The sequence below is a fragment of the Poecile atricapillus genome, chromosome 2, assembly GCF_030490865.1.
Source record: "Poecile atricapillus isolate bPoeAtr1 chromosome 2, bPoeAtr1.hap1, whole genome shotgun sequence".
Taxonomy (NCBI): domain Eukaryota; kingdom Metazoa; phylum Chordata; class Aves; order Passeriformes; family Paridae; genus Poecile; species Poecile atricapillus.
The window spans coordinates 16,705,688-16,718,274 of NC_081250.1; the positions used below are offsets into that span (position 1 = coordinate 16,705,688).

Genomic DNA, 12,587 nt, shown 5'->3' on the forward strand with positions numbered 1-12,587 from the left:
CTATGTATGGTTGCATCAGCAGATTTTGCTGGCATTGACAACTCTGTTTCTCACATTCAGCTCTGCATTACTTTGAGTCCCAATATTTAAGTTCTGCCAAACTGTCACACTTAACCTTTCAAAATTCATGGCTGATCAGGAGGGTCTTAATAGCTTTTAGTGACCGGTCAATTTAAAATCCATCTAAGCTAGTTTTAATAATGCAGTATTTTGATTAATTTTCCTCTTGCTGTTACACACTCAAATATAGCTGTGTTCTGCAGACATAAATGTTAAATCTTGCAGACCTGGCATTGAGGATCATCTTAGACCTTGACACCTTTTCTCATTCTGATTGTGTTTTGTACCATTAAGCTGACAAAAGATTTAAAGGAAATGCAGTTAAATACTTAGCAAAAGTGTCTGTCTTGGGAGTGACTTACTCCAGAGTAAGTTTTGGTGTCTTTGCTGGTGTCAGGTGCCTATCCAGAGGACCATTGCTCTTTGAAACTGTATTTTGATAGGAGTAGAAAGATTATTGGTGCATAGATATGAAGTCTCAGGAAAAATTCACTGTTTGGACCTGGAAAAAGACTGTGTTGCTCTGTGTCTCAGCTGAGACTGCTTCCATTTCTGGTATGGAAGAAGGTTAAAAAGGACGTGCTGCAATTTCATATATTTGCAGGCTAAAATGCTGTAAGGTCTAGTGATCTAAAGACCATTTAGAGTGCAGTAGGTTAGGTAGAGGTGGAAGGATTAATTTCTTTTTACAAACACTTTGAATTACAGCATTGGAATATCTTTACTTTGCAGCATATTTTGGTACCACATCAAGCCAGATAATTGTGTATCAATAAGGGGCAGCTTTGTTCTTTGAATGAAGTTTAAATCTTACATTTTAAAAATTCCATGTAGCCATGTACATACACAAAATAGTTGATAGAGGTCTAATCATCACAGCATTTTACTTGATTTCTGGAGTTTTCTGTAGGCTTTGGTTTTTTGTTTGTTTTGAAGAAAGTTCAACTTCTTTTGTTTAAGTGCATGAATTATGATCGACTGCAGATGTAAAAAATGTATAAAATGTAAAAATGTATAAAATTGATTTTTTTGTGTAACAAAAGAGAAGGGAGGAAGGAAATAAAGTGGGAGGCTGGGCATTCTGGTGAGAAGAGTGAATGCTAGAAAATCCATTGTAAAAGTCTCGGTGCTTTGTGACCTTATTGTGCAACATTTTTCCATTTTTTATGTTCTGCTTTATTTTGATGCTGGGTGTATATTTCATAAAATTAATTTGATTTAAAAATAGTTGACTTGCAGACAGCTGTTGTCACCTTAGTATGTCAAATATGCGCACTCCTAATACCTAGTCAGAAACTGTCCAGCTCTTCAGTGATTCTGCATAATGCTTCCTTCAGTTATATATGGAAAGGGATTGGGAAACAGTAATCCTTTCCTCATTTTTAATTTTTTTTTTTTTTTTTTAACTTCTAGTTTTAACCCTCTCACTTTTAGGCTGTTGGTGTTTTTCCACTTCACTTTGAACTGAGGCTTGTATGAGCTTTGCACTCATACAAGGGAGTTTCTCAGTTTGGCAATTTGAGGGTGCTGAGATACCTTTTCAATGTCCCAGCATGACAATTCAAGACTTCCAGGTGACACTTTTCTTAGTGGTGGGCATAGTTCTCTTGGTGAGAGCTTTTTGCTCAGTTCAGCTGAAAGCAAGGCAGCTCAGAAACCAATAAGAGCTGGATGGACTCCCTCTGTGTCAGCTTAACATGGTATTTAAAGCAAAATCATTTCAGGAAGAAATGCACATGATTCCAAACACTGTTTTCAGCTTTAAATAAAATAAATTTTTTTTAAAAGTCGTAGTTTCAAAGGGAAAGGTTCTTTATGAAGACTTGGTTACAGCTTTCTTATTTCTGTTGATCTTGTTATGCAGATATCTAAGTATTGCCAAACCAACCTTAAGCCACAAATAAGACTAGAGATGACCCAAAACACAGACTGTGGCACTGCCAGCAGCTTGTCTTTCTCTCACCTCCAACACCACTTCTGGATCTAGCAATCCATTCTGACAAAAACAGCAGGCTCATCCCCTGCTCTGTCAGCTGCTTTCATGTATGTATTTATTTTGCACACACTTTGCTTTTTTATCGTTCAAAATATAGAGATATACTGCTGATATCTTAGAAGGTCAAGTGTGCATGAGAAGAGGCAAAGACCAGAAAAAATAAAAACAAAATCTAGAAGGTATAGGCAAAAATTCTTTAAAATATTTGAAGTTCCAATTGCCAGAAAAAGGCTGTTCATTAACTGTGACACTTTGTACAGATATAAAATAGAAGCTATTTTTATTTAAGAGCTAACAATGAATGCTTCCTAAACGAACAGTGGAGAATTAAATGGGGAGAACAAAGGGAGGAGGAGACATTCCTATCAGATACAAGATAATTACAAAGCCTTTCACAAGACAGATCATTTCTAGGTACAGTTTGAAGACAAATGTTAACCAACAGAAAAAAAATCTCTTCTAACCATGGAAGCATACATGATTTCAAAATAAAATATTTTTCTTTGTCTAAGGCAACCAAATAAATGAGATTTCAAAGCAGCAGTTGTGAATGCTGACAGGTATGACTGAATTGCATATAGAAACAGGAATATGTAACATTTGGAGTGACACTGTCTGGAAATGGTCCTGGCCCTAACTTGCATCTCCCAATAATCTGAGGTTTTAAATTTTAAGACCTACTATTTAAAAAAAAAAAAGCATCTTTGTATTGGAAGAAAATCCCCCATAGCTGGGAGTTTTCTGATGAAGTACTTTTAAGGGCTATTCTGTGAAAAAGGATCTTCCTTCCCACTTCTCAAAATTTGCATGAGGACATTGTATTTTTCCTTTAACTCCATTTCTACTAAAAAGGCAGCCAGAGTAGATGCATTTCACTTTCTGAAATGGCTGTCTCCAGAGTGCTGCTCCACCATCCCTGGATGTCCTTGTGGAGGGAAGCAAGACTCCAGCTAATTCTTACCTTGGTCTGGTGGTGGAATGGGAATTAAGAGCAGGGGATGGTGAGGTGTAGGGAGGAAAAGAGCAGGTTATAGGGACAAAGTGGGAGACAAAGGGTGCCCCACCTTCTCAAGACACCCCCCACCCCAAGAGGAACTCTGCAGGAGAATTCGTCCTGGAGAAGCCTGATCCAGCATGACCTTCCATGATGCCTCACAAAACCAGCTGTCTTAAAATCTACCCATTCGCAGAGTTCAGGAGCTATTACCCCTTTTCTTCTCAAGAGCCTTCATTAGGTCAGACATGAAATCGGCTTGCTTGCCTCCCCCTGCCATCAGAGGTGGCCCCGCCGACTGTGGCTCTCCATCTTCTCCTGTGCTTTCCAGCCTTTTTGGAGGAAGTGGTACAGGTTTCTTCGCTGGAGGTGGTGGCGGCTTACTGGAGACAGGTGGAGGTGGAGGGGGTAATGGCACATCTCCATTACTGCTGCTGGAGACAGGTGGTGGTGGAGGCACAAAATCAGGAGGTGGTTCGCAGAAATCAGGTGGTGGTGGTGGAGGAAAATCAATCTTCAGTGTAGGTGGTGGTGCTGGAAAGCTCTCCAGCTCTGTTAGGAAAATGCCACTGTCTCGTTTCACTTTGGAGGGCAGAACTGGTGAAGCAGAAGTTGCAGATGATCGCCTTTCAGGTGGAGGAGGAGGCTGCAGCGATGTCCTCTTACTCTGGACTTTCTGTGGCCTCAGCAGTGTCTGTGCCAGGCTGGGTGCACTGGTATTATTTGTTTCAGCCTTTAATAAGCAGAAAAATAAAAGGACAGACATAGTCAGTAAACGTGTAAATTAATGCCACTGCCTAAGAACATAAAAAAATGTGAAAATACATCAGTATAGTGACAGGAAAATTAGGTAGAGTACATTTTGCCTGAAACATTAAAATGATATTTTGTTTTCTTTCTGGAGCTGCCACAGAGGTTTGACAGTGGAAACCTCCCTGTTGACAGTATTCATAGTGCTTCTTTGAATGCTGTCCACGGACAATAAGTACTTTTAAAATTTCAAATAATTGCAGTTAGTAAGACTAACATCAAGAAAGTATCTTTGGGATGCGTTGTCCCTGACCCTGGAAGAAATGATCCTTGAATTTTGACCACCTCTCTTGGACCCCTCTTCCCTTCAGGGCCTTCTCCCATGAGATTCTTCCAAGACTATCCCTAAAGATGCTAAAGTTAGCTTTCCTGGAGTCCCTGTTTGTAATCGTGCTCTCTGGCCTGCTACCTCTTCCTTCAATACTGAACTCTACGATCCCATGGTCACTGCAGCCAAGGCTGCCCCAACTTTCACACGTCCAACAAGGCCTTCCCTGTTTGTTAGTATAAGGTTGGGCAGTCCAGCATTCCTTGTGGGATCTTCCACTACCTGTGACAGGAAGCTGTCATCACTGCTTTCCAGGAACCCCCTGCACTGCTTGTGCTTTGCTGTTTTGTTTCTCCAGAAGATGTCAGGATAGTTAAGGACCCCCAAGAACCAGGGCCTGTGACTGTGGGGCTCCTTCCAGCTGCCTGTAGAAGGCCTCATCCACTTCCTCCTGATCAGGCGGCCTGTGGCAAACACCCATCATTGTGTCACCCGTACTAAGCCGCCCTTTTATCCCCACCAGGGCAGAGCTCAGTATGCTCCAAGCATTGCCTCACATCAAGGGTGACTCCACCACTGCACCTTCCTGGTCTCTCTCCTAAACAGCCTGTGGCCCTTCATGACAACATTCCAGTCACGGGAGCTAGCTCACCACATCCATAACTGCAATGAGATCGAAGCCCAGTGGCTACACAAAGATCTCTAGCTCCTCCTGTTTCTTTGCTGTTTCTTGAGAAAAGTGCTCTGCATCTCTGCAGTCAGCAGCATTAATTCTGGCATGAGCTAATTATAACATGTATGCCTCTTCTTCCTCACTCCTTGCCTACAAACATGGAAGTAAATCAGACACAGGAGGAGGGAGCCACTGTCTGAGTTCTCTGAATGTATTCTCATCCAGGGAAGTGAGTTTCAGAACAGAGAAACAGGAGGAACTCAAAGACAGAAACGGGAAGTGTAGAACATATAATGCTGGTGACAGGAAAATCCTAGTAATTTAATTTCATTTGTTCTGTGCACTTCATGCATGATGGAAAGATTGAATAATGAACTGCAAACAAATGCTTACTTTTTTTCTATATCATGTTCTTGAGGTTCTCTTAACTGTACCCATTGCTATTTTTACAGCCAGATTTGGTTCAAGTACATGAAGTTTGGAGCTTAACTAAGAAAGGTATTTAGAGCCTAAGGAAAACATGTTATGTTTTCCCTGAGTTCTTCATAGTTTCTCCTTTCACTCATCTTCAGCTGTGCAGTGTTCCCTACTGAAAACACTACTGCATGCCTTGTAAAAGGCAAGACCTTTTTTTTTGGCAGAGACAGAACATGGCACCAAGGCTCTGGCAGCACACTTTGAGACTATCCTAGCAGGCACATTCCTATTCTTGCTACATGAACTCATGGCTGATTTTTCTGAAAATCAGAAGCAGTGGATGGCTGTGCCTTCATCTCCCACTGGAGGGTCCTGGTTCTGCACAGCACACACACAGTTTGCAGTGTGTAAAACATGAGGAGGGGCAGCCACCTTTCCCAGGAGCCAAATACTTCTCATTGGCACTTTGAGGGGGAAGACAGAAGGTGAAGGAAAACAAACTTGGAGAACTTGTTCACAGATGAAATTTAACTGTGGTAGCTGCTCACTTGTGCCTCGGATGTATCCACTTTCTTCTGAGGGTCTGGAAATTCTGCACTGGAACAAGGAACACTTCGGGGAATCTGTCCATTTGACTGAACAGTACCTGTGACAAGGAGAGGAGTCAGAGGGAAGAGAGTGTTATGTTTTTGTAATATTATCTAGATCAGGGAATAACCAACTAAGAAAAAGGCTATACAAATTTCTTCACAACTTCCACAAGTTACTAGTTTTTTATACATAACTCAGTAAAATCTGTTTTCTACTTCAAGCTCATTTTGTGACTTTTCATATTCATATTTTTATATTCTGTTCATTACTTAAAGAAGATAAAGAAAGTACCTTACATTAAAATTCCTGTGTTTCATAACAGCATTTTGAAGTTTGCAGTGTGCTGTAGTATTGCTATATTCCCAGTTTTTATTGCTTTTGTTTTGTTTTGTTTAATTTAGGCTAAAGACTAAAAGAGCCATGGATTCATACCAATCAGTCATGGGAGTGGAAGGTCTGAAATCCTACAGAGGGGCTGATCTGCTCACTTTCTTTAGTAAATGAGCTAAAGCATCTCCCCTACCCCATTTAGAATCACAAAGATCTGTGAACTTCCCTGTGTTCTCAGATTAGTGCGGATCTGGAAGCTGGCTGAGTTAAAGCTCTGCAAAACACCTGCCCACCATTTCTGCTTGTGCAAGGGATATGCATAAATAACCCAGTACTGTCAAATGGAGTAAGTGAATGTGAGACCAAAGAACAAATTTACAAGTTTAATTATAAAAAATCCCCTGCCCCTGTGTAGTCTGATGAGGATTAAATACTCTCTGGTTTAATGCAGCATTTTTGAAAGCTGTATGTGTCGAAGTAGTAGACAGTTTGCTGCTTAGAGATGTACATTTGCAAGCCTTAATGACTGCCTTAGCTCTATTATAATTTACAGTTCCGAGATCCAGTAAAGTTCCACTCGTACTTCTCAGATGTTAGTGAACCCTTAGCTGTAGACTAAACACAACAATGGCTTTAATCTTAACATGAACTTTACTGATCAGCAAAGAGGTTCCAGGAAAATGATAAGAAATAGAATAAAGTATTTTTACTGCCATACCTGCAAATCCCATGACTGGAAGAGAGGTAAGACAAACTCTGCAGTGTGCCTAATTTACTAAGGCTATTTTAAGCTTCAAGGGGTGGTCTAATGTCAGGTTTTATGCCTATGCCTGCATGGTGTTCAGCATATTTCATGGTTTTCAGTCTATTTGGGTCATTCAAGCTACAATTTTGTATTTGTTGAAGGACAAACATGGAAGTCAACAAAGAGATAAAACCAATCTTGTGGCTCTCCTTCCTCGGTGGAAGGAGATGTAAATACCTGGGTTCTGCAGCCCAAAGGGATTATGCTCCCTAAGTGGAGCAAGTTATTGTCTTACCTCCCTTTTTATGCTGTTCATAACAGAGCAGGTGTTTGGTTTTCACACTGCTCAAAGATGATGCTGCCTCCTGTCATACTGAGATTTAACTAAATGAAGGAGAGAAGAGAGAGATCCACTCTATCTAGTACAAGATATGGTGTTCTACTTGGCAAAAATGTTGTAACAGAACGCTGGGACACGGTAATCTGTTTCTTCTTCTGTTAATGGATTTCATAAACTACGCAAGACTTGAAAGTAGCACTTGATACATTATCTCTTGTCAGCCAGCTAAAGGACTCCCAGACAATACAGTAAGCCCATGCCCATGCTAGCCCATGCATTCTATTCTCAAGATTTATTTTTAATTTAAATGTTATAATATTCTTTACAAGTTAATTTCTTCAAAATTTTATACTGAATTAGCATTTGTTTTAAGAAAAAAAAAAAAAGGTAGTCCAAATAATGCAAAATATAGATACCCAAATTCAAAATATTTATCCTTGTAGTCACAAGGAACACATGCATAAAGCAATATCTTCTGTCTTTCAAACATCATGATATTGTGCAGGAGCACACATACACTGACTTTTTTAGTGTTCAAAGGCACACAGTAAGGCAGAGAGGGAAACAACATATTTTGACTGAGATGCACCTGGGATGCTTCAGAGCCAAAGACTACACAGGCTAGGGTATATGTGAACATACCAATGCTGATTACAGTAGTGTGTCCAGGGAATAGTGGCTACATGGTATGTGAGAACCAAAGTTTCACCTGCCTTCCTTGGCTGCCACTGAAGTTGACAGAGTACATCCCCTGCCCAGTTCACACAGGACTGTATTTTTCTAGCAGATTTTAGCCTATACTGAAGTCAGCCCATACAAATGGCTATGGAGCCATCTGAAAACAGAATGGACATGCTTTGTTCCATTTCCAAAACACAAACCAACAGCTGCTCACACTTAGGCAGTTCTAGTAGCATAGTCAGGCCCCAGGTTTTATATAGGGCCGCTACAACAAATGTAAGAAGCCCAGAATCACAGTGACTTGCCTCAATTACAACACTAATGATCCTTCAGAGATATTTCCATAGAGACAGTATACATGACTAAAACCTTTCCAGGCTACTTAACCATGTAATGCAATCCATTAGTTAAAATTAGCAGTATATTCTACTGAACACATGCAGTGTTCCTGGATTCCAGTCAGGAGCTGAAATCACAGATGTATATACAGCCTTTATACAGCCTCAGTCCTGCCCATATCCAGGACAGATGGCAGCACCAGCATGAAGCCCCATGGCCAGCAACTTCTCTACTGCTGTCAGCACCTGCACAAATGTTCCATGACTGTCAAACACACCCTCAATCAAGTAAACTTCCTCCTGTCAAGGACTGATGCTGTCCGGATGCCAGGCACCCACAAAAGCTGCTTGCTCACTCCTCTCTGCTGTTGGTCAGAGGAGAGAAAATTCAACTAACAGTTCAGGGGTTCAGATAAGAACTGGGAGAGATCACTCACCAAATACCATCAAGGGCAAAACAGGCACAACTTAGAGATATAAAGTCAACTTACTGCTAACAAAATCAGAGCAGGATAATGAGAAGTAAAACAAGCCCTTAAAAACACCTTTCCCCATCAGAAACATCCCTGATCTCAAAATAGTCTGTTATGGGTGTCCCCACTCCAGATGTGGATTTATTAACATGGAACAGTAGGAAGACCACCCTCTATCTCCCATGTACTCAAAAAAGGTGAACTGAAGCCCTAGAAAGGTATTTGAGCTGTCTACATGAAAGTCAGAATATTAACTGCCAACAGTGATTTCTACTTTGCCTGCCTTATGACAGTGAGTACTTGACCAGCATGCCCTTCCTAATAAAGCATATCTTAAGCATGTAGACTAAAAATAGTCATGCAAGTTACAGCTCGTATCATGCACTGTTGTACTGGCATCATGATTAGATCAGTAACAGCAGTAAGATGAAGCTACTGGAAAAGTAGGGTTAGAAAATAACGCAATCCTTTCTTACTCTTGTGTCCTAACACCCACATTGTTATGAGTGAAAGGCTAGGACAGAGTGGCTCACCCTGTAATAATCTTTCTATAATGATCAATCTCAGAATATCCCACTCATCCCTTTTACTAATTGGAAGAAAATCTCCAATACAGTGTAGAGATGGGCAAACAGAAATTTTCAAGACATGGACTATCAGTCTGCAAAATGTAGATGGAGGATAAAGGATTCAGATGCCAACAGAAAAACGCCTTATTAAGTTATGCAGATTTAAACTGATTTTCAGTGAACTGTCTTTGTATTTTCCAAGTTCTAACTGTAAAGTGAGAGCTTTGCTGCTACACTGGCCTGTCTATAAAAAGACTTCTTGCTGAATCCCTGGGATAGTTTTCTGAACAAAGACTCTATGCAACACTGATGACAATAGAAGGGGGCAATAAATGTGACTTCAACTGTTATGACAGTGTCAATACCTGCTGATGAGGACCCTGCAGGGGCTGGTTCCACCACTTTTTGATTCGCCCACCTAGAGGACAAGCCAGCTTTCTTCACTGCACATTTGTAATTGTCATAGAGTGTCTTGCCATACTGCAAAAGAATAAAAACAATTACATGAGGTTGACATAGGCTTGACAAAGGCCAAACATTCATTTTGCTCTTGGATAACCTTTCTGACCCTGTTTCTTCCTACCTAGTTTTGTTAAAAAGTGTCTTTCTAGAAGTAGTGTGCCTTTTCTGTGTAGGGTCAGGTAGAAAGCATAGTAAAACATGAATCCCCATGACCAAACACAGTCCTACTGATATAATGCTTACATTTGATGTTTGTTTCAGTATTTGTAAACTTCTTGAAACCCAGCTTTAAAATCAACTGTTCTCAGTATCTTTTTCTAAGTATTACATTTTCAAACTGGAAACTTGAGACACCAAATCCCAGGCTCTAGAGCAAACAGCTCTGTCAGTGTAAGACACGACATAATTTTATGTTCACCCCACACCTTTGTTATATGCCACCCTGCAGCAAAACTGTCAGGAAAAAGCCCAAAGTTAAGAGGAGTAGGTTTGTGTGGGAAAATACAGCCAATACCTAGAGCTTGCACATTATAGCCACAGCTAATTATTTTATATATATATATATATATACACAGTTATTATTGAGCCAGATAACTGTGCAGCAAGTTTTATGAGGACATGAGTTTTATAGCTACTGAACTCACTCCTGTGTTAATAAGAAAAACATACTGATAGCTAAGGTACAGGGACATTCAGCAAATCCATCCTCATCATGCACTTCTGATTTTTGTTTCTATGGTAAAACTAGCATGAATGTTCATTCTTGTCACAGCATTTCCAGTTGAGGTGATGACAGTCAGTAACCTCAGGAAGACCTGATTTTACAGAAAACATATTAAAGTAAATTTAATCTCACCTTGGCAATCCTTATTCCTGTTACCCACTGATGCAGGGTTGTTTTATCATCACAGCACAAGTACTTGATATATTGTGACTCCTTTTGAATCTGGGGGTGCTGAAAGATATTAATTTATAAAATGAGACAAACACAGAAATTAAATCACTATACAAAAGTCTGAAGGCACCACACAATGACCCTGTGAAAACACATCATGTAGAAGATTTGAAAAAAAAAAAAGGCAGCAAAAACAGAGTATAAGAAAATATAAAAAAAGCGGGTGCTTATGAACAATACATGAGTTGCCATTGACAGCTTTTGCTTGAAATAATTTAAGTGCATTGTAATATGAATTCAAGGGTTTCAGAAATGTAACTGATCTAGAGTACAATGACATCTACAACTGCTCTGGTTCAAGGTCTAACACGCAATGTACAAACACTAGAAGGAAGTCTGTTTCTCATTTTGTGGCTTGTCATATGTGAGGCACCCAGACTGAACGTTGAACAAAATTAGTTTTCAAAGAGTATGTTAAATTTAAGTATAAACTTTCAGCTGAAACAGATTTTTCCTCCTAACTGACTGCTTTTCTTTGGGATCAATTCTAGGTTTCTTCTTATATATTTTTATTCAGTTTTACTCTCGCTGTTTTTGCAAAAAATTATATATATATATATATATATATATATATATATATATATATATATATATATATGTGATATATTCTAGACAGAGGATCATTCCAAATCCAGCACTACCAGAAGTATTGTTTTTCATTTGTTTGTACTAGAAACCTCTACTATTTTACAACCTTTTTTTTTTAAATTTTGGACAAAATTTAGGATCTGTTTCCTTTATTGATCAAGGTAGTATAGGTATGTGTTGACATACCTTTGCAACTCAAAGACCATCAAAATTCCAGACTTCCTACCTGCCTAGGACTGAACATTCTCTCTAAGACTCGGAAGGAATTAGGTTTCCCCTGATGAAGCGGAGAAGGACGTAAGTCTTTAGTAACTTGGATGGAATAACATACTGCCATCTCTTGATATGCAAAGGAAAGAATGGACCCAAAGGAAAACTTATCCCTTATTTATGTGTTCAATTCTATCTATATTCTTAAAAATTGTAAGTGCACAGTTAGTGAAATACTGTGAATGCACAAAGAGTGGCTAAATATGCTCCAAGGATTCACTCTCTTTTTAGCCTGTACAGTTAAAAATTCAAGGCACACCTCCACCTAGCAAAGACACTGGGTTTATAGGTATCATTAAGCCCCCAAAGCAGAGCAATGCTGGACATGGGGAACTCAGCAAGGTCCCTCCCAGTGTGGAGAGCTGCCAGCCTCTGGCTGATGTAGGTGCCACCTCCTTATAAATATCTGCTGGTGGGTGGGACATCCTGCCGCAGAGGCCAAACCTGCCCACAGCTGGGTGACCCAAGGGCTCAGAAGCAGAGCCAAACACAGCGGACTTGCTCCTCAGCCATGTGTCCCTTGCTCCCCGCTCAGCACTGCAGACATCAGGCTTCCCCTGTTTGTGCTGACCCAGCTGCTCAGGAGGCCACATTCTGATTAAAAAAACCACCAAAACCAGACCTGGTCTGCGTTAAATATAACCCATTTAATCATGCTGTAGTTTCGGTTTATATGTTTGTTAACCCAGCAGTTCACAGCATGACCTCACATACAGCGAGGGAATAAGGCACATTGTAGCTTGGGGAGAGAATGAGTAGCAAGGGATGGATGAGAGGATGGGACTGCACAAGCCATTATTGCTGCCAAAGCCCTGCATCATCAAATTATAGAGTGAGAGGGAACATACCATGGAGATAATTGTGAGGAAGAAAAAACAAAGGGATATCCCAAGGCAGTCCTGTGGGTAACCATGTTACAAGTCCTTGCATGTTTGCACTCAGTTGCTCACACAGGTCTTGGCCATTTTTCTGCAAACGCACAGCCGGCCATCTCCCCTGGACAATGGATACACAGAGTCTGCTTCCA

The 12,587-nt window shown here is 40.3% G+C and overlaps 1 protein-coding gene across 1 annotated transcript in view; it reads right to left on the reverse strand.

The window, feature by feature from the left end:
* Nucleotides 1-3,249: 3,249 nt before the first annotated feature.
* APBB1IP (amyloid beta precursor protein binding family B member 1 interacting protein) overlaps nucleotides 3,250-12,587 on the reverse strand; it is a 65,597-nt gene continuing 56,259 nt past the window's right edge. Inside the window, exons 11-14 of the mRNA XM_058832960.1 lie at nucleotides 10,604-10,702; nucleotides 9,651-9,765; nucleotides 5,767-5,864; nucleotides 3,250-3,783 (exon numbers count right to left, since the gene is read on the reverse strand). Of these exons, the coding sequence (XP_058688943.1) occupies nucleotides 3,250-3,783; nucleotides 5,767-5,864; nucleotides 9,651-9,765; nucleotides 10,604-10,702 (846 nt within the window). The remainder of the gene's footprint in view (nucleotides 3,784-5,766; nucleotides 5,865-9,650; nucleotides 9,766-10,603; nucleotides 10,703-12,587) is intronic.